This window comes from Delphinus delphis, chromosome 5 (assembly GCF_949987515.2).
Source record: "Delphinus delphis chromosome 5, mDelDel1.2, whole genome shotgun sequence".
Lineage (NCBI taxonomy): Eukaryota > Metazoa > Chordata > Mammalia > Artiodactyla > Delphinidae > Delphinus > Delphinus delphis.
Genome location: NC_082687.1, coordinates 13,589,005 through 13,616,910, shown reverse-complemented (window position 1 = coordinate 13,616,910; position 27,906 = coordinate 13,589,005). Strand labels below are relative to the sequence as shown.

Here is a 27,906-nt window from a genome sequence, read left to right as displayed (position 1 = left end):
CACATTTTATTGCCAAAGTAACATGAAATCCAAATGGGCTTGCCTTTTTACCATTTTCCCACCAATTTTCACCTATTTATTTAAGTGAGAAAGCAACCTAGTCTTAGAAGTAAAGGAGAAAGTGACCTCAGACTTGAGTGCTCATATAAATAAGGATTCTTTTAAGGTAGGCAAAACAAGCAGAAAGGGAAAGAAAATTTAAGAAGAGCTCCCCATGTCAAACAATACCAAACATGTCTCTAATGATGAATACAAGTTACTGGAAAATGTAAAACCTGGGATACTCCTTACATTTCCATTACTACTATTAATTCTCTAAGGTATCTTTCTCAATTAAAGTCATTAGATCTCTAAAATAAACAAAATTATATTATCATTATCCAAAGTTATGCTTGAATTTCATATCTTTTAAAAGCAGAGAACATTGCTCAGCTATTTTATGCTGGAGGGAGCAGTATCTCTAGCATAATGACTGACGTTAAGAGACACTTGGGCTCCTCGTTCTTCTAATTTCTAGTGTGAACTTTGAAGTTCCATCATTTGGGGACTTAGTTTCCTCATCTGTAAAACAGCAAAAATAATAACTACCTCAAAGTGTGAGAGGGTTAAATAAGGTACTATAAGTGTTTACTTATAGTTCCTTGAGTGTGTAAGAAATGCTTCATAAATGTCAATTATTTTATACTCTGACATAAGATCTTAACATGGTTAAAAGAAATGAAGTATCCACTCATTCAAGAGCTACCTAGTGAGCACATTCAACGTTTTAGGTCTAGGAACTCTTCTGGTAGGAAAGATACACCCAAGAATAAGATACCTGCCCCCAAAGAATTTATCTTCTTATGGGTGATGTTCACAATCAAAGTGAACAGAGTGCTTTAGGATTAGTGCCTGTCAAGACTGCTCGTGACCCCCAATAAAGTGTGCATCTACTATGCAGAATTAGCAAGCATACTTTTACTTATTCCTGTGGTCTAAACCTAGGGTTGGTAATTTTTTTTCTGTAAATGGCTAGAGAGTAAATATATTAGGCTTTGTGGGCCATATGGTTTATGTTGCAACTACTCAACTCTGCCACTGGAGCACCAAAGGAGCCACAGACAACACGTAAATGAATGAGCATGTCTGTGCTCTAATAAAACTTTATTTACAAAGACAGGTGTGTAATAATAAGAAGTAATAATTCTTTCTTTAAAAATTTTATCAAAGTAGAGCTGATTTACAATGTTGTGTTAATTTCTGCTGTATAGCAAAGTGACTCAGTTACGCATATATATTCTTTTTCATATTCTTTTCCATTATGGTTTATCACAGGGTATTGAACATAGTTCCCTGTGCTATACAGTAGGACCTTGCTGTTTATCCAACCTATATGTAATAGTTTGCATCTGCTAATCCCAAACTCCCAATCCTTTCCTCCCCCCACGCCCCCTCCCCCTTGGCAACCACAAGTCTGTTCTCTATGTCTGTGAGACTATTTCTGTTCCATAGATATGTTCATTTGTGTCATATTTTAGATTCCACATATAAGTGATATCATATGGCATTTGTCTTTCTCTCTTCTGACTTAAGGAAGTAATAATTCTTTATGAAAAGCATATGTGAATAAATCCAGGTATCTTCCCTTACAAAACATTTAATATTTTAATCTCAGGATGAGACGAAAATGGGGAGAAAAGAAGAGCTTTCAACACAGAGCACTTGCATCAGAGCTGGGAAGGTTCCAACATGGGAAAAAATTCCAATAAGAGGACATTTAAAAAAAAAAAAAAAAGAGGGCAGTTAATGGCTGCTACTTTTATTTTTTCCTATGTCAGGGCCATAATTCTAAACAAAAATATATTTGTTACATAAAGAGATAGAGCATATTTATATGCTTCACACCATGGTTTTGACAATGGACAGCTCCAGTCAGGCCTTTACGGCAAGTGGACTGTTTAGTTTAATGATGTCAAAATGCAGGGGAGCAGATGGCAATAAAACATTATTAGAAGAGATGAAACATACGCAACTGGTAGCAGTTTACTTATTCATATCAAAATTTAAAAATGGAACCAATAAATCTATCCATCTTAGCTAAGCAAATCTAGTTATCTTGATTTATTACTGCAGACTAAAGCCTACAATGAAATTTGGGATGGTTGTAGAAACAGTAATTTCCTTTCTCACCCCTATCTTCTTTAGGCTTCAAATAAAATATAGAATTTATATCCACTTATAACTGAGATGCACATCACTCAGTCTTTGATCTAATCAGATCTCACAAATACATTCGAGTCTTCCTTGAAAAAAACAAAGAATACATCAGATCTCCCCAAAGCTCTGTCCATAGTGAATAAAGAAGCTTTTGCTTGTTGCTAAAATGTAGCATACAGCAGAGGCAGGGTATGATAAAGGGTCATATTAACTAGAATCTTAGCTAAATTTTTAAAATGTAATTGAGATGCAATGAAAATGTTACTTGAAACAGAGCTTAGTAATTGCTAGTTACCTAGTTTATCTGCCCTATGCAATCTTTTCTAGACTATCCCAAAGAGAGTTAGTTCTCCCTAAGTATATTCACTGATTTTATCCTATCATACAGAAAACTGCACTATTTAGTCAAAATAACAGGGGTTCAAATCACGATAGGACTCTGAACAATTCTTTTGACATTTCTCAGACTCTGCCACCTCATTGGGAAAATGATGCCCATTTAAAATTTTAATGACATTCTCTTACTGTACACTCTGAATAAAAAGATACTTTTAAAAGCTGAAAGTATTACAAAAACATAATTTTTTTTACTACTAATAAATGATACCCACCATTTTACTGTTAAAAGAGGATATCTGTTCCCTTCGAGTCTACCAACTACAGTCTTGAGTTCCAAATGGCCAAATGATGAGTACTCCACAAAGACAGGATGCAACAGAAACTAAAATTAACTAAATATTCATTTTGAAAGCAAGTTTGTGCCTTTTTCCCTTTTTCATTTGACCAAAATAAATTTACTGTGTTACTAAAAGATCTTCCAATGATCCCAACTTTTCTATTTATAGCTTACTTGCATTGTGCTTCTTCAAAACAATTCATATTTTAAAAAAGAATCACCAATTTTTACAAGTCTCACTGTCAATTATGAGCCATTGTCTTCACTACGTATATTAAAATTGCTCCATAAAGAAAAAAGCAATTCACTAATAAAAAGCCTATATACATATTACAGGTATCCCCGGCACTGTCCTAAAATGCTATAAGAACTGCTAATGAAAACAGAAAAAGGAAAAATTTCAGCACAGCTAGACAACACTAACTACTGTGAAAGAAAACATAACAAAGCTTTTCATTTTCAATGGCCCTATGAAATAAGGTCACACTGCTTTCTATAGAAAATGGTGATTAAAGTATTAGCCAAGACTATATAGCTCCATGATTTTCTGAGTAAGAAATTACAAGTTATTTATTAAAAACTTATCATAATGTTAACACATTGAAGTATTATTACAAATGCTCTCAAAATCAACATATTTTGAAAGTGGGAAAGAAGGAAAAAGCCTGTAATTAATGGAAAAAAACCCTGAAAGCCTATTTACGGACTTAAAGCTTTCAGAACTACATACAAATAACAACATGAGTATTTAATTTTTGATCAGTGAGATTTTACAGAATTTTTCTTCTTTTGTCTTGGAAGAAACCTCTTTTCCATCTCATAATGTTTATTTCCATGACAACGTGTAGTATAATACATGTGCTTCCTGAAAAGGTAAGCAATTCGGTGAGGATCATGCCAAAGCTACCAGTCTCATATCTGCCACTATAAAGAACTGAAAAGAGTCAACATTTACAAAATGCTGACTTAGCGGAAATCAATGCACTCACCTGAGGAAATGCTGCAAAAACAGGCTATGTTATAAAAGTAAACTTTAAGTTATTTCTCAAGTACAATACAAAATGCAATCTACTCAGATTTGTATTTTGTAACTACACACATTACATAAACAAAGCTGTATTCAACCAAATTTTTGTGCCATAGTCTGACTTAGAACAAAGTATAGTTTCTTCAAGCCAAGTACAATCCTCTACCAGGTTTTAACAGAGGATACGTGGATACTCCATAAGGGATAAAGTTCCCTAGGGAAGCAATAGTTAGAACTTGCCTCCCCGGCAGATTTAAGTGTAAGTACTTTGCATTCTCTTGGAATTCTCTCGGTTCGCACCGGGTAACGTTCATTATTATTACCCCTATACTGGATAACCTCAACAACCTCTCAATATTCTGCAGGACTCCAGTCTTAATCTCTACAGTGAAGTCATCATAATCTTTTAAACACATTAACACTATCATGATCTCTTAATCATGCAAATCTGACTGGGTCACTTTCCAACTTAGGAATCTTTCGGCATCAATCCACACTCTGTTACTTTCAAAGCCCCTTCTGACCAGCCCCACTAACCCATCCAGCTTTCTTTCCGGCCACTGGAATATATCCATCCTGGATATATTGAACTATTTGCCCTTCCACCAAGAAGGCAAGTTCTCTGACAGCTTTTGCATGTGTTGTTCTCTCTCCATCTTGGCCTCTTCCTAAAAATATTCAAGGAACACTGACTTCATACAATTTTACTTCAGGCACAAACATGAACACTGTGTTATTGCATAAAATACGACTCCACTATAAACAAATACTTACTACACCTCGAGACTGTATCACTGCAACATTACTGGCCTCTTTCTCCCCCTTCCATTGATCCAGACCTCCACGCCTCTGGACCTTGTTATCGGATTTAACTCTTTGTATTTACCTTGAGGGCTTTTTTTTTAAAATTGATTTCTGTTACTGGCGTTTTGCATCCAAGTTAATTTGTCCATAGTGACAAGGTGGGTGAATATCCCTAATATTTCCTCTGCATTCCACTGCTTGGTTCCTTATATGCCATTAAGTTTCCAAATTTTCTGAGAAAAAAATTCCTGTGATACAGCTTCGGACCTATTACTGATTTTTTTTAATTACCGGAAAATAAAAATAAGAGTACTAGTTACAGTATTGCTAATGTTCACAACTTTTAAGGTTTCTGGGAGTTTAATGCTTCAAGGACAGTGGAGTCCCCTTCTCCTTTACCAATGTGTATAGTTCTTAACGGCAGCCATTGGCAGACAGCACGTCCACCTTTGTTCAAGGACTGTTGCGGGAATTTCAGGTCTGATAGGAGGAAAGAACAAAGCCTGGGGAATTCCTCAAATCATGTGAAGATGTCCAAAATAAGACAAACTAACCTATCCAGCCACTCACTCACTCACTCACTGACATTTACTGAGGGCCTATAAATGTGCCAGCTATCGGGTAAGCGCCATAAAGATTAGTAAGACTTGGTCCCTGTCCTTACGGGGATCTAAAAACAGTGGTAAAATACACATATGTAAACGACCAAAATGAACATGATGAATGTTATAACAAAGCAATCATCAAATTTCTGTAGGAACACAGAGGAAGAACAGGCAACTATGAAGGCTCAAGCAAGGTTCACAAAGGACGTGACATCTGGGCTTAAAGAGGGAAGAGAAAATTTCAGGGGTGGAAGGGTGGGAAAGCATTTCAAATAAAAGGAGCCTCTTGTACAAAGCTCAGAGGTGTGTGCCTGAGGAATGGTATGAACTCATGAGCCTGAGTGTGGCTGGGCTGGAGGGACCATGAGGAACGACATGACAACGTGTGGCTGGAGGAGAGGCTGGCACGAGGATGTGAGGGGACGGTAAGCCCTGTTAAGAAGCCAAACATTTAATATGTGGGCGGCAGAGCGCCCAAAACATTTTCAGGCAGGGAAGTCACATGAGGAGAACTGTTTTATTGGCTGGTAACAGTGTAAGTTATTAATACTATCATTAAAAGGAATAAAGGGCTAGAAGCTTAACCTTTCTTGAGTACCCTCTATGGACAAAGCACTTCAATATATTTATATCATTTGAGCTTCCCAACAATGCTCTAGTGGACCTTCTGGACACTTACTTTAATAGATCAAGAAATCGAAGGCTCAAAATCCTCCATCTGGGGAACATTTCTGGCTTTCTGAAATTCCTACCCCAGAGGGCAGGGGTACCTATTCTTTAGGCCCCTCCAATCAACAAACTGTGATGAACAATGGGCCTGGAGGAGCTTCAAGATGGCAGAATGGTAAGACGCAGAGATCACCTTCCTCCCCACAGATACATCAGAAATACATCTACACGTGGAACAACTCCTACAGAACACCTACTGAATGCTGGCAGAAGACCTCAGACCTCCCAAAAGGCAAGAAACCCCCCACGTACCTGGGTAGGGCAAAAGAAAAAACAGAGACAAAAGGATAGGGACAGGACCTGCACCAGTGGGAGGGAGCTGTGAAGGAGGAAAGGTTTCCACACACTACGAAGGCCCTTCGCGGGCGGAGACTGCGGGTGGCGGAGGGGGGAAAGCTTCGGAGCCGCGGAAGAGAGCGCAGCAACAGGGGTGCGGAGGGCAAAGCGGAGAGATTCCCGCACAGAAGATCGGCACCGACCGGCACTCACCAGCCCGAGAGGCTTGTCTGCTCACACGCTGGGGCGGGCGGGGGCTGGGAGCTGAGGCTCGGGCTTTGGTGGGAGCGGAGGGAAAGGACTGGGGTTGGCAGCGTGAACACAGCCAGAAGGGCTTAGTGCGCCACAGCTAGCCGGGAGGGAGTCCGGGGAAAAGTCTGGACCTGCCGAAGAGACAAGAGACTTTTTCTTACCTCTTTGTTTCCTGGTGCGCGAGGAGAGGGGATTAAGAGCGCTGCTTAAAGGAGCTCCAGAGACGGGCGCGAGCCGCGGCTAAAAGCGCAGACCCCAGAGACGGGCGGGAGACGCTAAGGCTGCTGCTGCCGCCACCAAGAAGCCTGGGTGCGAGCACAGGTCACTCTCCACACCCGCCTTCAGGGGAGCCCGTGCAGCCCACCACTGCCAGGGTCCCGTGATCCAGGGACAACTTCCCCGGGAGAACGCACGGCGCGCCTCCGGCTGGTGCAACATCACACCGGCCTCTGCTGCCGCAAGCTCGCCCAGCATCCGTACCCCTCCCTCCCCCCAGCCTGAGTGAGCCAGAGCCCCCGAATCACCTGCTCCTTTAACCCCATCCTGTCTGAGAGAAGAACAAGACGCCCTCAGGTGACCTACATGCAGCGGGTCCAAATCCAAAGCTGAACCCCGGGAGCTGTGCGAACAAAGAAGAGAAAGGGAAATCTCTCCCAGCAGCCTCAGAAGCAGTGGATTAAAGCTCCACAATCAACATGATGTACCCTGCATCTGTGGAATACCTGAATAGACAACGAATCATCCTAAATTGAGGAGATGGACTTTGGGAGCAATGATATATATATGTATTTTTTCCCCTTTTTCTCTTTTTGTGAGTGTGTATGTGTATGCTTCTGTATGTGATTTTGTCTGTATAGCTTTGCTTTTACCACTTGTCCTAGAGTTCTGTCTGGTTTTTTTGGTTTGTTTCTTGTTTTTGTTTTTTTTTTTAAGTAGATGTTGGGGGTAGGAGTTTATTAATTAATTTATTTATTTTTGGATGTGTTGGGTCTTCGTTTCTGTGCGAGGGCTTTCTCTAGTTGTGGCAAGTGGGGGCCACTCTTCATCGTGGCGCGCGGGCCTCTCACTATCGCGGCCTCTCTTGCTGCGGAGCACAGGCTCCAGACATGCAGGCTCAGTAGTTGTGGCTCAGGGGCCTAGTTGCTCCGTGGCACGTGGGATCCTCCCAGACCAGGGCTCGAACCTGTGTCCCCTGCATTAGCAGGCAGACTCTCAACCACTGCGCCACCAGGGAAGCCCTGTTTTTTTTTTTTTAGTATAGTTTTTAGCATTTGTTATCATTGGTGGATTTGATTTTTGGTTTGGTTGCTCTGTTCTTTCTTTTCTTTTTTTTTAATTACTTCAATCCTTCCTTCCTTCCTTCCTTCCTCCCTTCCTTTTTCTTTCTCCCTTTTATTCTGAGCCGTCTTGGTGCTCTGGCTGGGCATCAGGGCTGTGCCTCTGAGGTGGAAGAGCCAAGTTCAGGACATTGGTCCACCAGAGACCTCCCAGCTCCACGTAATATCAAACGGTGAAAATCACCCAGAGATCTCCATCTCAATGCCAAGACCCAGCTCCACTCAACGACCAGCAAGTTACAGTGCTGCATACCCTATGCCAAACAACTAGCAAGACAGGAACAAAACCCCACCCATTAGCAGAGACGATGCTTAAAATCATAAGGTCACAGACACCCAAAAACACACCACCAGACGTGGACCTGCCCACCAGAAAGACAAGATCCACCACATCCACCAGAACACAGGCACTAGTCCCCTCCACCAGGAAGCCTACACAACCCACTGAACCAACCTTAACCACTGGGGGCAGACACCAAAAACAATGGGAACTACGAACCTGAAGCCTGCAAAAAGGAGACCCCAAACACGGCAAGTTAAGCAAAATGAGAAGACAGAGAAACACACAAGAGATGAAGGAGCAAGGTAAAAACCCACCAGACCAAAGAAATGAAGAGGAAATAGGCAGTCTACCTGAAAAAGAATTCAGAGTAATGATAGTAAAGATGATACAAAATCTTGGAAATAGAATCGAGAAAATACAAGAAACATTTAACAAGGACCTAGAGGAACTAAAGAGAAAACAAACAATGACAAACAACACAATAAATGAAATTTAAAAACTCCAGAAGGAATCAATAGCAGAATAACTGAGGCAGAAGAACGGATAAGTGACCTAGAAGATAAAAGAGTAGAAGTAACGACTGCAGAGTAGAATAAAGAAAAAGGAATGAAAAGAATTGAGGACAGTCTCAGAGACCTCTGGGACAACATTAAACACATCAACATTCGAATTACTGGGGTCCCAGAAGAAGAAGAGAAAAAGAAAGGGACTGAGAAAATATTTGAAGAGATTATAGTTGAAAACTTCCCTAATATGGAAAAGGAAATAGTCAAGTCCAGGAAGTGCAGAGAGTCCCATACAGGATAAATCCAAGGAGAAACACACCGAGACACATGTTAATCAAACTATCAAAAATTAAATACAAAAAAAAAAAAAATTAAATACAAAGAAAAAATATTAAAAGCAGCAAGGGAAAAACAACAAATAACATACAAGGGAATCCCCATAAGGTTAACAACTGATCTTTCAGCAGAAACTCTTCAAGCCAGAAGGGAGTGGCAGGACATATTTAATGTGATGAAAGGGAAAAACCTACAACCAAGATTACTCAACCAAGCAAGGATTTCATTCAGATTTGAGGGAGAAATTAAAACCTTTACAGACAAGCAAGAGCTAGGAGAATTCAGAACCACCAAACCAGCTTTACAACAAATGCTAAAGGAACTTCTCTAGGTAGGAAACACAAGAGAAGGAAAAGACCTACAATAACAAACCCAAAACAATTAAGAAAATGGTAATAGGAACATACATATCCATAATTACCTTAAATGTAAATGCTCCAACCAAAAGACACAGACTGGCTGAATGGATACAAAAACAAAACCCATATATATGCTGTCTACAAGAGACCCACTTCAGACCTAGGGAGACATACAGACTGAAAGTGAGGGGAGGAAAAAGATATTCCGTTCAAATGGAAATCAAAAGAAAGCTGGAGTAGCAATTCTCTATCAGACAAAATAGACTTTAAAACAAAGACTATTATAAGAGACAAAGAAGGACACCACATAATTATCAAGGGATCAATCCAAGAAGAAGATATAACAATTGTAAATATTTATACACCCAACATATGAGCACCTCAATACATAAGGCAAACACTAACAGCCATAAAAGGGGAAATCGACAGTAATGCAATCATAGTAGGGGACTTTAACACCCCACTTTCAGCAATGGACAAATCATCCAAAATGAAAATAAATGGAAACACAAGCTTTAAATGACACATTAAACAAGATGGACTTAATTGATATTAATAGGACATTCCATCCAAAAACAACAGAATACACTTTCTTCTCAAGTGATCATGGAACATTCTCCAGGATAGATCATATCTTGGGTCACAAATCAAGCCTTGGTAAATTTAAGAAAATTGTAATTGTATCAAGTATCTTTTCCGACCACAACGCTATGAGACTAGATATCAATTACAGGAAAAAAATCTGTAAAAAATACAAACACATGGAGGCTAAACAATACACTACTTAATAACCAAGAGATCACTGAGGAAATCAAAAAATACTTAGAAACAAATGACAATGAAAACACAATGACCCAAAACCTATGGGATGCAGCAAAAGCAGTTCTAAGAGGGAAGTTTATAGCAATACAATCCTACCTTAAGAAACAAGAAACATCTCAAATAAACAACCTAACCTTACACCTAAAGCAATTAGAGAAAGAACAAAATAACCCCAAAGTTAGCAGAAGGAAAGAAATCATAAAGATCAGATCAGAAATAAATAAAAAAGAAATGAAGGAAACAATAGCAAAGATCTATAAAACTAAAAGCTGGTTCTTTGAGAAGATAAACAAAATTGATAAACCATTAGCCAGACTCATCAAGAAAAAAGGGAGAAGACTCAAATCAATAGAATTAGAAATGAAAAAGGAGAAGTAACAAGTGACACTGCAGAAATACAAAGGATCATGAGAGATTACTACAAGCAACTATATACCAATAAAATGGACAAGCTGGAAGAAATGGACAAATTTTTAGAAAAGCACAACCTCCGAGACTGATCCAGGAAGAAATATACAAAATATAAACAGACCAATCACAAGCACTGAAATTGAAACTGATTAAAAATCATCCAACAGGGCTTCCCTGGTGGTGCAGTGATTGAGAATCCGCCTGCCAAGGCAGGGGACACGGGTTTGTGCCCCGGTCTGGGAAGATCCCACATGCCGCAGAGCGGCTAGGCCCATGAGTCACAATTACTGAACCTGCACATCTGGAGCCTGTGCTCCACAACAAGAGGCTGCGATAGTGAGAGGTCCGTGCACCGCGATGAAGAGTGGCCCCCACTTGCTGCAACTAGAGAAAGCCCTCTCACAGAAATGAAGACCCAACACAGCCATAAATAAATTAAAATTTTTTAAAAAATTACCCAACAAACAAAACCCCAGGACCAGATGGCTTCACAGGCTAATTCTATCAAACATTTAGAGAAGAGCTAACACCTATCCTTCTCAAACTCTTCCAAAATATAGCAGAGGAAGGAACACTCCCAAACTCATTCTACACGGCCACCATCACCCTGATACCAAAACCAGACAAAGATGTCACAAAGAAAGAAAACTACAGGCCAATATCACTGATGAACACAGATGTAAAAATCCTCAACAAAATACTAGCAAACAGAATCCAACAGCACATTAAAGTATCATACACCATGATCAACTGGGGTTTATCCCAGGAATGCAAGGATTCTTCAATATATGCAAATCAATCAATGTGATAAACCACATTAACAAATTGAAGGAGAAAAGCCGTATGATCAACTCAATAGATGCAGCAAGAGCTCCTGACAAAATTCAACACCCATTTATGATAAAAACCCTCCAGAAAGTAGGCACAGAAGGAACTTACCTCAACATAATAAAGGCCATATATGACAAATCCACAGCCAACATCGTCCTCAATGGTGAAAAACTGAAAGCATTTCCACTAAGATCAGGAACAGGACAAGGTTGCCCACTCTCATCACTATTACTCAGCATTGTTTTGGAAGTTTTAGCCACATCAAAGAGAAGAAAAAGAAAGAAAAGGAATCCAAATAAGAAAAGAAGAAGTAAAGCTGTCACTGTTTGTAGATGACATGATACTACACATAGAGAATCCTAAAGATGCTACTAGAAAACTACTAGAACTAAACAATAAATTTGGTAAAGTAGGATATAAAATTAATGCACAGAAATCTCTTGCATTGCTATACACTAATTATGAAAAATCTGAAAGTGAAATTAAGGAAACACTCCCATTTACCATTGCAACAAAAAGAAGAAAATACCTAGGAATAAACCTACTTAAGGAGACAAAAGACCTGTATGCAGAAAATTATAAGACACTGATGAAAGAAATTAAGGATGATACAAACAGGGCTTCCCTGGTGGCGCAGTGGTTGAGAGTCCGCCTGCCGATGCAGGGGACATGGGTTCGTGCACCGGTCCAGGAAGATCCCAAATGCCGTGGAGCAGCTAGGCCCGTGAGCCATGGCCGCTGAACCTGCGCGTCCGGAGCCTGTGCTCCGCAACAGGAGAGGCCACAACAGTGAGAGGCCCGCGTACCACAAAAAAAAAAAAAAAAAAAAGATGATACAAACAGATGGAGAGATATACCATGTTCTTGGATTGGAAGAATCAACATTGTGAAAATGACTATACTACCCAAAGCAATCTACAGATTCAATGCAATCCCTGTCAAACTACCACTGGCTTTTTTGACAGAAGTAGAACAAAAAATTTCACAATTTTTATGGAAACACAAAAGACCCTGCATAGCCAAAGCAGTCTTGAGGGAAAAAAACAGAGCTGGTGGAATCAGGGTCCCTGACTTCAGACTATACTACAAAGCTACAGTAATCATGACAGTATGATACTGGCACAAAAACAGAAATACAAAGCAATGGAACAGGATAGAAATCCCAGAGATAAACCCATGCACATATGGTCACCTTATCTTTGATAAAAGAGGCAAGAATATACAATGGAGAAAAGACAGCCTTTTCAATAAGTGGTGCTGGGAAAACTGGACAGCTACATGTAAAATAATGACATTAGAACACTCCCTACCACCATACACAAAAATAAACTGAAAATGGATTAAAGACCTAAATATAAGGCCAGACACTATCAAACTCTTAGAGGAAAACATAGGCAGAACACTCTATGACAAAATCACAGCAAGATCCTTTTTGACCCACCTCCTAGAGAAAAGGAAATAAAAAGAAAAATAAACAAATGGGACCTAATGAAACTTCAAAGCTTTTGCACAGCAAAGGAAACCATAAACAAGACGAAAAGACAACTCTCAGAATGGGAGAAAATATTTGCAAATGAAGCAACTGACAAAGCATTAATCTCCAAAACATACAAGCAACTCATGCAGCTCAATATCAAAAAAACAAACAACCCAATCCAAAAATGGGCAGAAGACCTAAATAGACATTTCTCCAAAGAAGATATACACATTGCCGACAAACACATGAAAGAATGCTCAACATCATTAATCATTAGAGAAATGCAAATCAAAACTACAATGAGATATCATCTCACACCAGTCAGAATGGCCATCATCAAAAAATGTACAAACAATAAATGCTGGAGAGGGTGTGGAGAAAAGGGAACCCTCATACACTGTTGGTGGGAATGTAAATTGATATAGCCACTATGGAGAACAGTATGGAGGTTCCTTTAAAAACTACAAATAGAACTACCATATGACCCAGTACTCCCACAACTGGGCATATACCCTGAGAAAACCATACTTCAAAAAGAGTCATGTACCACAATGTTCATTGCAGCTCTATTTACAATAGCCAGGACATGGAAGCAACCTAAGTGTCCATGGACAGATGAATGGATAAAGAAGATGTGGCACATATATACAATGGAATATTACTCAGCCATAAAAAGAAATGAAATTGAGCTATTTGTAGTGAGGTGGATGGACCTAGAGTCTGTCATACAGAGTGAAGTCAGTCAGAAAGAGAAAAACAAATACTGCATGCTAACACATGTATAAGGAATGTAAAAAAAAAAAAGGTCATGAAGAACCTAGGGGCAGGATGGGAATAGAGACGCAGACCTACTACAGAATGGACTTGAGGACTCGAGGAGGGGGAAGGGTACACTGGGAGAAAGTGAGCGAGTGGCATGGACATATATACAGTACCAAATGTAAAATAGATAGCTAGTGGGAAGCAGCCGCATAGCACAGGGAGATCAGCTCAGTGCTTTGTGACCACCTACAGGGGTGGGATAGAGAGGGTGGGAGGGAGGGAGACGCAAGAGGGAAGAGATGTGGGGATATATGTATATGTATAGCTGATTCACTTTTTTATAAAGCAGAAACTAACACACCATTGTAAAGCAATTATACTCCAATAAAGATGTTAAAGAAAATAAAAAGTAAAAATAAATAAAAGGTTAAAAAAAATAAAAATGACAAAAAAAAAAAACAACAGTAGGCCTGATCTAGCAAAGCACTGCTTATATTCTAATGAATTGGTCATTCTCATTTAGTTTATATAATTAAAGTTAGAAAACTGATGTGCATCAAACATATAGTCCTTCATAACTTTAAGACTGGATTTGTTAAAAAACATCTGACTGTATTTGGTAAGATAGTAATATTTTATATATATACTTGTGTCAAATGAATTAAATTTACCTAAACTGGTATCTATAACCTAAACAGAATCTAGAAAAAATATTATATAGCAAATTAGGGCACCTACATAAACACAGGAACATATTTTTAAACTTATATGATTAAATTTATGAACTTTTTAAGAATATCTATCTAACTACTTATTGTATGTAATATGAAGGTTTTGAGCATTAAAAAACCTATTAGACATACAAATATAGTGAATTAAAATATTAGTATAAAATTACAAATCCTCAATTCTGAAAAATATCAAGAAGAATCTCACCTTTTGTGTATTTTTCTAGATCAAGTAAACAAGTAAACATTTCTAAAGGGACTACTGCATCTGCATTATGGAAGTATTACCAAAACACAGGGCAAGTAGGCAGTAGTATTGCTAGCTTACTTAAAAACTCAAGCATGGATTCTCACTTCTTTTGTATCTTGATACTTTCATGCAGACTATGAACTTTTTAACACGTTGCATCTGAAAATATTTCTCTGTTTGTCAGTCACCGGCAAGCTTGTGCATGTGTGGTGGTGTACGTTAAAACCACATGCCCGAGAAAAAGAAGAGGATCCAGTCTAAACCATAACGCTGTTACATATTCACCTAGTTCCTGTTTACCAACTGGCATTATGTTACTGTCTTCTTGAAAGACTTCTGGATACACAGGTTATACTACACCACAAGTGAAATGATCTAAGATTTAAAGTCAGAATTTCAATGGAGGTAATAGAAACCCCGACAGGTTCAGAATACTCTAGTAGGTCTTAACATTTCAATTAGCCCCTTCAATGCAGTCTTTTTTTTTTTTTCGGTTATCATTTCAAAACTAAATTAGTCATCCCAAATAGACAAAAGTATGACTAAAATACTTATTTAAGTAAGTGACTTTCAAACTTTTTCTTAACTATAAAAAATAAGAAATACACTTTACCTGCTGTTCATTTTACCTGCTGATCCAAAATATATGTTAGTACGTGTGTACAGATATACACTTACATACATATATATAATCTAAAGCCACATTTTCATAACATGATACCTACCCTTAATATGTTAAGATACTTCATATAGTAGAATATTCTGATATTTTCTATTCAATTTCATTTTTTAATGAAAATGCTGGCTATGATTCATTAAACTTTCATAATCAACTAAGCAGGCCACAGACTGCATTTTAGTGATTCTAATCCCATCCTGCCCACTCAACTGTAGGAATTACTTTAAAATGACATTATTAGTGGGGCTTCCCTGGTGGCACAGTGGTTGAGAATCTGCCTGCCAATGCAGGGGACACAGGTTCGATCCCTGGATCTGGGAAGATCCCACATGCCGCGGAGCAACTAAGCCTTGCACCACAACTACTGAGCCCACGTGCTGCAACTACTGAAGCCCGCGCGCCTAGAGCCCGCACTCCGCAACAAGAGAAGCCCCCGCTTGCCGCAACTAGAGAAAGCCCGCACACAGCAACGAAGACGCAACACAGCCAAAAATAAATAAATTTTAAAAAAGAAAGAAATGCCTTAAAAATAAATAAAATAAAAATGACATCATTAGTGATAGGCACTCTTGGGTGATGGTAGAAGGGTGGGAGGAATAAAAAATCTTTTTTTTCCTCCTACTTTACCCACACTAGAGCACAGCTGTGAATTATCAAGAGAAAGACACCTGAAGTTCTCAATGTGAGAGAAGCACTGCCGCCTGCTTAGCACTTCATCTGAGTCCACACTAGTGCAGTGACTTGCCTTTGTAGCTTTTGCACCCTTTGGTCGGAACTGTCCTTTTCATGGGTGAGTTGTGAAGAACATAAGAACCCATCATGTGACAGTTACCACCTTCTGAATCAAAAGAACTTTTCCCATTTGCATTAGGAAGCCCTTGAAACTATTTATCAAAGACTAAGAGTAGATTCTGGGGTGTTGTTTTGTTTTGGGTTTTTTTTGAAATATGGTATACTGTTAGGTAGAGTAGAATAAAATAACTTGAGTGACTGGGAATTCTGTATTTATTTTACAATTTTTACAAAATAGCATAAAATAAGTAACTTTTAAATAACATAAGTGCCAGTTTGTGGCACCCAGAGCAAGATAAACAGCAGGAGTTCTGCAAATATTTTCTGATTTGAGCTAAGCATCATGATGTAATTCAACTAAGACTTCACAATGGCAAAACATTTTCTTTCAATAATTAATGCTTTGCGTTATATAATGTATAATTTTCTAACCTGTTCTAGTCTTGCTCAAATTAGATTCAGCTATACCTTCTGTAAAAAGATTAGTATTTTAAATGCTAACCACGTGAATCATGATTATAGTTATTTACCTGCTTTGATTATTAAATTAGACTGAGAGAAAGAAGGATTCGATCGCCCTCTTGTGGTAATTTTGCTGTAGTGTATTCTCCAGGAGTTCCACGTCAACTGGAATTTTTTCTTTTTACTCTAGTCAGAGTGGTCTTCTGTCCATAGTTTCTGAATTTCCAAAGGCACTACATATACTTTCTGTCCTTCACAGTACATATACTTTGTAGCCTCCCTTCAGTTTCTACCTCTGAAATTTAGCCTTTTCCTTGCTCTTTTAGGAAACATTCTCCTGTTCCCTTCCAATTACCATACCAAAAACTTTTTTTATGAAAGTTGCTTCCAGTATTCTAATCACATACGAAATAATTACAGCAACTCTCCATCGACATAGATAAGCTTTAAGTAAATGGAAATAATTAAAAATGTGTGGGGCTAAGGTGTCAGCATTTTTTCCAAGAGGACAGGTGCTAAGTCAATTAATAGTCCAGAAAGTTCAGAGGCTAATGATATTAGTCTAAATAGTTTTAAGTTTTCAAAAGTAATAAAATAGCCTTTTCTTTAAAATAGTCTAGATCGTATGCAGTAGCCTTTCCTCTTTCTCCCACAGCACAAAGCTTTGAGCTTCTTTGCAAAATTAGTAATGGAAATTCAAGAATATACAAAATGACACTATGAAGTATTTTTAACTATATAAAAAATTCATGATTTCTTAAAGATAATTTACAATAAGTGAAGTTAGTGTTAATGTATTTAAATGTTATAGAAAATACAAAGATGGATTCCTAATTAATTACAAGTTCACTTTTTCCACTCTTGCGAACTGTAAAAAAAAAAAAAAGTTCTTAAATAATGAATGACCGGGCTTCCCCGGTGGCACAGTGGTTAAGAATCCACCTGCCAATGCAGGGGACACGGGTTCGATCCCTGGTCCCGGAAGATCCCACATGCCGCGGAGCAACTAAGCCCGTGAGCCACAACTACTGAGCCCGCGTGCTGCAACTACTGAAGCCCGCGTGCCTAGAGCCCATGCTCTGCAACAAGAGAAGCCACTGCAATGAGAAGCCCTCACACTGCAACGAAGAGTAGCCCCGCTCGCTGCCTGGGCGCAGCAACAAAGACCCAATGCAGCCAAAAATAAGCAAAACAAAAAAAAAAATTTTTTTAATAATAAATGACCTATTTTTAAAGCTATCATATTTTTCAAGCAGCCCCTTGTGTATTCAATCAATACTCATCCCAAAACTGATGAGGGAAGACTAGAAATACATAGGGGATTAGGTTAAAAATGTTCCTTCTTTGCAAAGGAACCAGAACTTTCAAAAGCAGAGTAGCATGGCATGTCTCAGTAACTGAAGATACTCTACTAAAACCACAGCAGAGATTATAAATTGGGAGCAGCAGGAAATGAGCTTGAAAAGTTAGCAGGGGTCAGAGTGGCAAAGGTCTTAATTATTAGTGAAGGAGGGGGAAACAGTCCAGCACCTGAAGCAGGAGAGTGACACGGGCAAGTGAGAGCTTTAGAAGATCACTTGCACTAAGGAGGACAGACTGACAGGGTGAGAAGGAGATGGGGAAATTAGTTAGGAGCTGTTTGTAAAGACCAGGGCCCGAACCAAACCAATGGCTGTGACCACAAAGAGGAGAAAAGAGATTTGAGAAATGCTAAGATGTGGAATCATTAGGTATTAGTTACTGTGGGAACATGGGGGTGGAGGCGGGACTCTCAAGCTTCCATTCTAGCTTTGGCGCCTGGGTGACTGTGACATCTCCAGAGACAGGTACGATATTTTCAGACACACTGCATTTGAGGTGCCACCCAGAAACAGTAAGGAGGTCAACAAGTTTGAGGGTACGGAGATCAGGAGAGAGAGGACTGTAAATTATCAGTGGCTGGGTAGTAAAAGGAACCTGGACGAGAGATCAATCAGGGAGAGTGTAAAGAGTGTCAAGAGGTAAGACTGAGGGTGGCGTCAGCAACATTTAAGTATAGTCCCATTTTCCTCTTAAGAGAGGTACTTTTGTCCGATGACCGTAACCTTCATTCAGGTTGGGAGAAGCATTTAGTCTCCTTCCACTTTGCAGATCAGAAAACTGAGGGTCAAGGTTAAGTGACTTTATTTAAAGCTCTTTATCTGTAGAAGTGAATGAAAACTCAGGTTTCCAGATGGAGCCCAAGGACAGGAAGTAAAAGAACTTTCTTCAATAATTGTTTGACGGCAGCAAGTGCTTCTGTTGTTATTTTGTATACGTGATGAAAACTAAAATGTATTTCCAGGGCTAACCTTCCAACAACATAGTTTGTTAATAAGACCCCAAATTTACAATGGAACCCATGCCTCCTGGGTAATCCAGGAAACCAGGCCACGCTCTCAATTCTATAGTTATAAATAGCAAGTGGCAACACACACAGAGAATGTTTATACTGTACCTAGTGCTGTACCTACTTTTCCCAGTCCTTTGTAAATCTTAGATCGTTGAGAATGGGTTTCCCAGAACACATTTTCATAATTATACTTAAAGGCAAAAAGCAAGAGATTTCTTGGGCGTAGTACCTGCTTGGTTGGGCCGTTGCCAGCTTGGTGACTTGATGCCACCGGTGGACCCTAGAGGCTTGAAGGCGGCAGCAGTGGTGAGCCCGGCCACCCCTGGTCTGGCCGAGCCTGGGCTTCCCGGCCCCTCAGGCGTGCTCCCAGCTGCAGCTGCGGCGGCGGCCAGTGGCTGAGAGGGCTCCTGGGCGCTGCTGGAGAGAAAAGAAGGAAACATTTCTGGTGATGCGCTAGCGATCTAACTTAGCAATGATTTGTTCTTTCCTCAATTTATTAAATCTCTAAGGAAAACAAAAATACATATATACACTACCAAACGTAAAATAGATAGCTAGTGGGAAGCAGCCGCATAGCACAGGGAGATCAGCTTGGTGCTTTGTGACCACCTACAGGGGTGGGATAGGGAGGGTGGGAGGGAGGGAGACGCAAGAGGGAGGGGATATGGGGATATATGTATATGTATAGCTCATTCACTTCGTTATACAGCAGAAACTAACACACCATTGTAAAGCAATTATACTCCAATAAAGATGTTAAAAAAAACACAACTAATTAATTAACTGATATTTTAAAAAGAAAAACTCTAATACCATGACTGAGGGGCTGCCTCTTTTAAAACAGAAAAAAAGAAAAAGGGAAGGAAAGGAGTCAGACTGCAGTTCTTTCAATGCTTTGGAAATTCTCTTTAAAAAGTTCTACCATGAGAAATGAGGCACTGAAAAACTTATACAGCCAATCCTTTTAAATAAGAAGCTAATTGCCTCTATCTCAACGTTTCAGAAGGGTCATCTACATTAAAACAATTAATTATTGGAGACTCCCTGATAATTTCTATGAAATGGCACAGATGCTGTTTTCCTCTTCTCCACATTCTTCTAGTATTTTATGAACCAAGCTTCCCTGACATCTTACCAGTCACTCTTTTCACTCACACACTCAGTCACTCATTCATGCAATAAGTACTTAAGCACCTACTATATTCCAGACATTGTGTTACACAGTGGTAAACAAAAGACAACATCCACCGCCTAACGCAACATCCAGTGTTCTGTGTTCAGGATTACAGGAAAACAAGAAACGAGTCTGCCACTGCCTTCTTTCAATCAGAGCTATTTGCTTAACAGGTGGAACAGGTGGTTCCAGTTTGATTTAGAAGATCATATGGCTTTTATTATCCCAGTCATTTGTTATTTATACTTTTATATCATCATTTCAAAAAAAAATTTTAGGTAGTTCAAATTATAAAATATGCTCTTTGGAATGATGCAATACTATAAGTTTCTCTCAGGTGAAGTATAATAATAGTAACAACAATGACAACAATAATACATACATCCTACTAAGTTTTCAACAGAAATTTAGCTACCGCTTGCTAAAAATTCCATGCACAGAAACTCAATTCCTTCAATACCTGAAATCAACAGCTAGAGGAATAGGTCAATAAAGATAGGATATTATATAAATGACTTTAGTAAAATAAATAGCCTTAATTATACTGTTAGGTTGAAATTTCAATGCAATTTCAAATGCAATCGTGCCCACTATACTACCAAATGACCAAGATTACCTAATTTTCGCAATGCCTCTTGAACCCTGGGTAACACCTAACAGAGCAGGCCTGAGGCTGCCTATCCTTAGGAAGCCCCGCTGCAAGGCTGCCCTTTGACTGGCTTTTGGCAACTTGGCTGGTAAACAGTTCCCTATGGTCATATAAAAGTTTCTCCGAAAGATAAACGGTGGCGGGCTTCCCTGGTGGCGCAGTGGTTGAGAGTCCGCCTGCCGATGCAGGGGACGCCGGTTCGTGCCCCGGTCCAGGAAGATCCCACATGCCGCGGAGCGGCTGGGCCCATGAGCCATGGCCGCTGAGCCTGCGCGTCCGGAGCCTGTGCTCCGCAACGGGAGAGGCCACAACATAACATAAACAGTGGCTCATTGTGCCTAAACTATACCAACAATGTGGTTTATGATAAACCCCTGCTTTCCTTTTGAGAGTCTGGAGTTTGGGTATGAACAAGGCACAGCGTACCTACATGACAAGCCCCAATTAAATATGTCTTAGGTACTTAATTTCTGAAGAGCCTCTCTGGTAGAGCACACTTTGCACGTCTTCTCATAACTCACTGCTCTAGGAATCCACACATCCTGTATGACCTCACTGGGACAGGACTTTTGGAAACCTGAGCCTCCTTTCTTCTGGACTTGGTCCTATGCACCTTTCTCCTTGCTGATTCTGCTTGGTACTCTTTCAGTGTAGTAACTCTCCGTCAGGAGCACTACGATGGACTGAGTTCTGTCAAGTCCTCTAGTGAGTCATCACACCTTGGGGTGGGTTCTGGGCACCTCTGACACTAAATAGTTTTGAAAAATTATATTAGAGCTATTTTAACTTTCTTGAAATACTGTTCCCTATTACTGTCCCCTCAAATTCAAGTGCAGTAGAGCCATCACCTTCTCCCAACATTTCTAATCAGTTTAATGAAAACCTCACATCTGCTTGATGTTAAAACATACTATACTATGAAAAAAATAAGCACTTTAATAATTTTTATCATAAATAAAAAGTGAAAGATGGTTTACTTAATGGTAGTGCTGAACACAATTCTCAGTAAAGATGACACACTAAATAATATTAATAGAAACAGGGTTTAAATGTTATAGGTCAGTTCTTATAAAAGATTTGTGAGGGACAGGTTATTTTACTTCTCTAAGCCTCAGTTCCCTAAACTTTAAATGGGGATAATGCTTTGCTCATAAGAATTCCGGGGACTTAATTAAGATATTTATGTACAAAGTACTTAACCATACTCTAGGATACAGAATATGAGCTTAACATATGAAAAAGATAATTAATGTATTCAAATAATAAAGACTTATTTTCAATATTTTTACACATTACAAACAAATTATTTTTGAAAGTAACAGAGAAGTATAGACCATTTTAATTCTAGGGTTAATTACTCATGAGGATTTGAAAAATAAAAACAACTAATAATCCATATAGCCACAATTCTGAAAAGAGAATTCATGACCAAGCAATACTGGAATCTACAGATGAAACACAGAATCTGAAAATAATAATAAAACCCAAATCATCATTTAATGTGTAATAACCTGAAATCGTTAAAATTTAATTACAGGAGAGTTGCCAACTTACTTAGAAGAAAGTGACCAGGACGACAGGAAATCAATGCCAAGCCTAGTGAAGTCAGGTTGAGGGAAATGGTTAACTGGCCCATGGTATGAAAGAAACTCAGAAGAAGCATAAGACTAATGCTCAAATATCTGACATGTGGATTCACTCTATATGGCTATGCTCTCTCTGTTTGCTGAACGTTGAGTCAAATCTATGGTGAGATAGACTAGGTTCAATAAAAGGAAGTATTTCCTAATATGAAAAATCATCCAAAGGAAACACTTTCCATGAGAGGTTTGTTTCCAGAAGGCACTTCACAAAAGATGGAGATGCTGTCGACCAGATCCAACCATTTAGAGAGTAGAGGACTAAGTTACACGTCGGCCTGACATTTGAAGCCTTCTAAGATAGAGCTACAATCTCTCTGTTCAGTCATATCTCCTACCACTCTGCTACACAAACTATATTCTTGCCATAGCTCCTTTCTGTCCACAGCTCTACATCTCTGCCAGGCTCTACATGGAAGGTGCTCCCCCACTGTCCCTCTGCACCTGTCCAAACCTTATCCATAATTAGCAATAGGAGTAGTAGCACAATAATACCCATCATGCATTGTGCACTACGCTAAGCAATTAACATATTTTATTTAATCACTCAATCTCCTAGAAGTAAAGACACCCCTTGCTTCAATGCATGGCAGATATTAGCTGCATGGCATAAAGCTACATTTCAATTTGTAATAGCTACGGTTTTTCTTAATTAATAGTAACTTCTTTATGTATCTTGGCTCCTCTACTACATTATAAACTATTTGAGGTTGGTGCATTTATTGTGACCTTGATATGTTACTTAAACTTGGTAAATTTCCTCATTTGTAAAATGAGGTTAAAATACTTTTAGGAACACTCCTGCACTGTTGGTAGGAATGTAAATTGGAGCAGCCACTACGGAGAACAGTATGGAGGCTCCTACAAACAGTTACCATATGACCCAGCAATCCCACTCCTGGGCATATATCTGGAAAAGACGAAAACTCTAAAGATACGTGCACCCCAATGTTCATAGCAGCACTATTTACAATAGCCAAGACATAGAAGACACCTACGTGTCCATCGACAGATGAATAGATAAAATAGGTGGCGTATACATACATACATACACACACAGACATTGGAATACTACTCAGCCATAAAAAGAATGAAATACTGCCATTTGTGGCAACATGGATGTACCTGGAGATTATCATGCTAAGTGAAGTAAGTCAGACAAAGAAATACAAATATATGATAACACTTATATGTGGAATCTAAAAAAAAGATGCAAATGAACTTATTTACAAAACAGAAACAGACTCACTGACTTAGAGAACGAACTTAAAGTTACAATGGGGGATGTGTGTTGGGGGAGGGATAGATAGGGAGTTTGGGATTGACATGTACACACTGCTATATTTAAAAACAGATAACCAACAAGGACCTACTGCATAGCACAGGGAATGGTGCTCAATACTCTGTAATAATCTAAATGGGAAAAGAATTTGAAATAGAATAGATACATGTATTTGTATAACTGAATCACTTTGCTGTACACCTGAAACTACCACATTGTTAATCAACTGTACTCCAATATAAAATAAAAATTTTTAAAGAATGAAAAAATGCCATTTGCAGCAACAAAAATGGACCTAGAGATTATCATACTAAGTGAAGTAAGTCAGACAGAGAGGGGCAAATATCATATGCTATCACTCGTGTGGAATCTAAAAAAAAGATGCAAATGAATTTATTTACAAAACAGAAATAGACTACACAGACATAGAAAACAAACTTATGGTTAACAAAGGGGAAAAGGGCAGGGGGGATAAATTAGGAGTTTGGGATTAACAGATACACACTACTACATATAAAATAAACAACTAGGACCTACTGTATGGCAGTAGAGATAATACATGTAACACATGTAAGGTATTGAGCACAGTGCTGAGCAGAGTATATGCTCAAGAAACGCTATTATCTTGTAATATCTAGCTAGGATATCCAGGAATAAATACATTCATCAAATAAACATCCTCCATCTGTACTAATAATTCTGCTTCTAAATGTAGTTTGTAGATAGTTCTGGTCCAGGATTTTGAGACCAGGCACAATCCTGCTTCCTCAATTTTAAATAACACAATATTTCTTAAAATTCCCATGGACTATAATTCATAAGCAAAAAAAGTTTTCATTTTTTTTATTGTATCCTTTGTACATAGTCTTGTATATATTCTCTCCCAAAAGGCCTAAGATGTTTACATCTTAAACAGTACTCTTCAGATACAAAGAGTGTGCAGATTATAAAGAATTTATAAAAATCTAAGTTATAAGCAAGAAAGTTCTTCCATTTACATTTATATTCAGGATTGGTCAGTAAAGTTAATCTCTGGGGAAACAGAGCTCTATCAACTTAAAATATTTAATGTAGTAATGGGAAGATATTAGGTTTTATCTAGACAATCACATATTGGAATATATGATGTATAGGTCTCTAAATATCCCATGTCTTTTTTTCTAATTTTTAACTGTTAGCTACTATTTAAAGAAAATACATAAACATTAGGTATCGTATACTAAAGATTAAAAAATTAGTAAAGCCACTGGCTATGTAATTTTATATTTGGGAAGAAAATGTTATCAGTAATCACTAACAGCAAAATATTTCAAATTGATGACTAATTTATTAATATAATATGTCATGAATACTTAGATTGGTATCTTATTTCTGAAGTAATGACTCACATATATTTTTTCTAAATTTAAATTGTTTAAGGTATACCTAAATTCTAAACAAAATTAAAATGCTTTCTGAAAGATTCTAGTGAGGAAATCAGAGCAAATCCGTAAATACTGTTGGCTAATACCACAGAAGCTAACAATCAAATATGGTTATTTTCACTAGTCTGCCAAATAAACAAGCACTGAAATAAAATGTTAAATTAATATGACTTCCATCTCAAGAATACTAAAGATTCTGTTTCATACTCAAAAAACTGAAAATGGAGAAAAACATACGGACAGAGCAAAGGTTTCTTTTCAAAACTGAGCTAATGAGGACAAAAGAAAAACGAAGAGAAGTTAACTTTCAGTGTCAGCAACCTGATTTATCTTGAGTTTACATTCTTTTCCCACATTTGTTTAACTATTACAACAAATCAATTTCAGCTGCAGATTGGGAACAGTTGGAAAGTTCAAGTCTATTTTCAAAGGAAAATCTGTTCAAAGAATAATCTGGAGGTAACTTTTATTCTAATTACACATTTAAATGTTTTTTAAAAAGCCAGCTGTACATTGCAAGTTTAATTATCAGTGTTTAAACTACATAGTTTTTAGCTAAAGTTTTACAAAAATTGATATACATAGATTCTGAAGTAGTAGAAAAGGAGTATTTTTGGAAGGTCATAATTATAAACAACTTTTAATTTCAATAGAATTCTCCTGTCAGAACTCTATGAAAGGACCTAGATGTATAGAGCAGTCATGAGTCTCCTTTGTTCCAGAATCCTATTTACAAGAAAATTTTTTGTATTTTCCTAAGCAAAATTCTTTAAGTTAGACGTTTTGTATCAAAATTCAACATGTTAAATATACTATAATAGAAAGGCACAATTCTGGTATTATACTACACTTTATTATAATTTTATTTTAAAGATTACTGTTATACAAAAGCAAACATCAGAGATAAAATACCTCTGACATTAACCCAACTGCTCTTTTGGTACTCCTCTCACTGAAGTGGCAAGGTCTCCTCAGGAAACCCTGCACTGCAGCTTTGCAGAATGCCAACTAGCTTACCTTGTTGAGAACCATTTTCCTTTCCCAAATATCGAAACATATTTAGTTTGTGCCTATTGCTGTTAATAAAAAGTAATGTAAATGACTACTAACACTTCCTCTAGAAGTGGGTGCATGGATAAATATTCAGTTAGTCCATAAGTACAGGCATACCTTTTTTTCAAAAACAAAAAGTTTATTTAAACAATAAGACACCTGACTTGAAGGAAAAACTATCTAGGATTCATTTCTTTTAGAGTAAATTTTCCTGCTTACAGATTGCCTTACATGTAACAACTACATACAAAAAAGTTATAAAACTGTCCTCAGTTTTACAATGATAAATGAAAAGCATTAAAATTCTCCAATCAAACAAGGTATGCCAGGATTTTTATGTTGTTCTTTTTCTGTTAAAACAGGGAGAACAAAATAACTTACTGGAATATAAAGCGAAAAGCTGAATGAGCATGGTACTAATGGAGAAAGGGAGTATTTTCTCATAATCAGCATCTTTCCCCATCCCATCTCCATTTAATGTCAATCAATGCTTAGAGCATTCCATTAGGTTCTCAAAGGAACCTTTTATTCCAAGGGTAGTTAGTAACCTGTCTTTGTACAGACTTAGCCCTGACAATGTAATATTTCTGCTCATTTAACAATCACAATTCCACAAGTATAAAATAATTTCGGGTATATTTTTTCTTGGAGCAAAATGTACAATGACCTCTTGTATATTTTGCTGTTTGTCCCCCTGTTTTACTCTCCCTTAAAAGTAATCTAGAATTATACAGGGACACCTCATTTTATTGCACTTTACTGTGCTTTGCACACATTGCAGTTTTTTTTTTAACAACTTGAAGGTTTGTGGCAACCCTGCAACAAGCAAGTCTATTGGCATCATTTTTCCAAAAGCATTTGCTGCTAACTTAGTGTCTCTATGCCATAATTTGGTAATCCTTACAATATTTCAAACTTTTTCATTATTATTACATTTGTTAATGGTGATTGGTGATCAGTGATCTTTCATGTTACTACTGCAAAAAGATTATGACTCACTGAAGGCTCAGATGATGGTTAGCATTTTTAAGCAATAAAGTATTTTTAAATTAAGATATATACATTAACTTTAGACATAATGCTATTGCACACTTAACAGAATACAATATAGTGTGAACATAACTTTTATATAAATGTACTGGGAAACCAAAAAATTTGTGACTCACTTTATTGCATTATTTACCTTATTGCAATGGTTTGGAACCAAACCCGTAATATCTCCGAGGTATGCTTGTAATTAAGTATAATGAGAATATCCATAACAGTGGGTAGGACACAAACACATGATCAACAGGCAGCCTGTGTCATATCATGCTTTTACGAATTATAGTCATAGTTGTACCCTCTGTCATTAATTTTATGTTCTGTCAGAAATAATATAGTCATTTCATTAAGCTTATACCTTTAGTAAATACTTAAGATATTTTTATTTTTATGGTATACCTAGTAATTTTAGCATAATTGTTAAGTTTAGGAGAAAAATTCATTTTTGTGTTTCAGTATTTCCCAGATATGGAGAAAATTAAGTTGTTTGCCCACATAAAACCTTCATATCTACGAGCTATAAGATAGTAGCCAATCAAAACCAATTATTTTATTATTCTTTTTCATTTTTTCAAAAGGTATAAAGGTATGTTTTACTAAACATTTAACTCTTCTCATATAGCAACATCCATGCAATAAAAAACAGGGTTCTACTCTAAGTTAAATACT

At 37.9% G+C, this 27,906-nt stretch overlaps 1 protein-coding gene across 6 annotated transcripts in view; it reads right to left on the bottom strand.

Annotated features, from left to right (window-relative positions):
- Positions 1–27,906, bottom strand: part of PDLIM5 (PDZ and LIM domain 5) — a 214,722-nt gene that overhangs the window by 33,132 nt on the left and 153,684 nt on the right. For 5 of the 6 annotated variants that reach the window (XM_060011994.1, XM_060011999.1, XM_060011997.1 and 2 more), the window contains one exon: positions 19,201–19,388. In XM_060011994.1, the coding sequence (XP_059867977.1) occupies positions 19,201–19,388 (188 nt within the window). The remainder of the gene's footprint in view (positions 1–19,200; positions 19,389–27,906) is intronic. The other variant, XM_060011995.1, reaches the window with a different exon arrangement.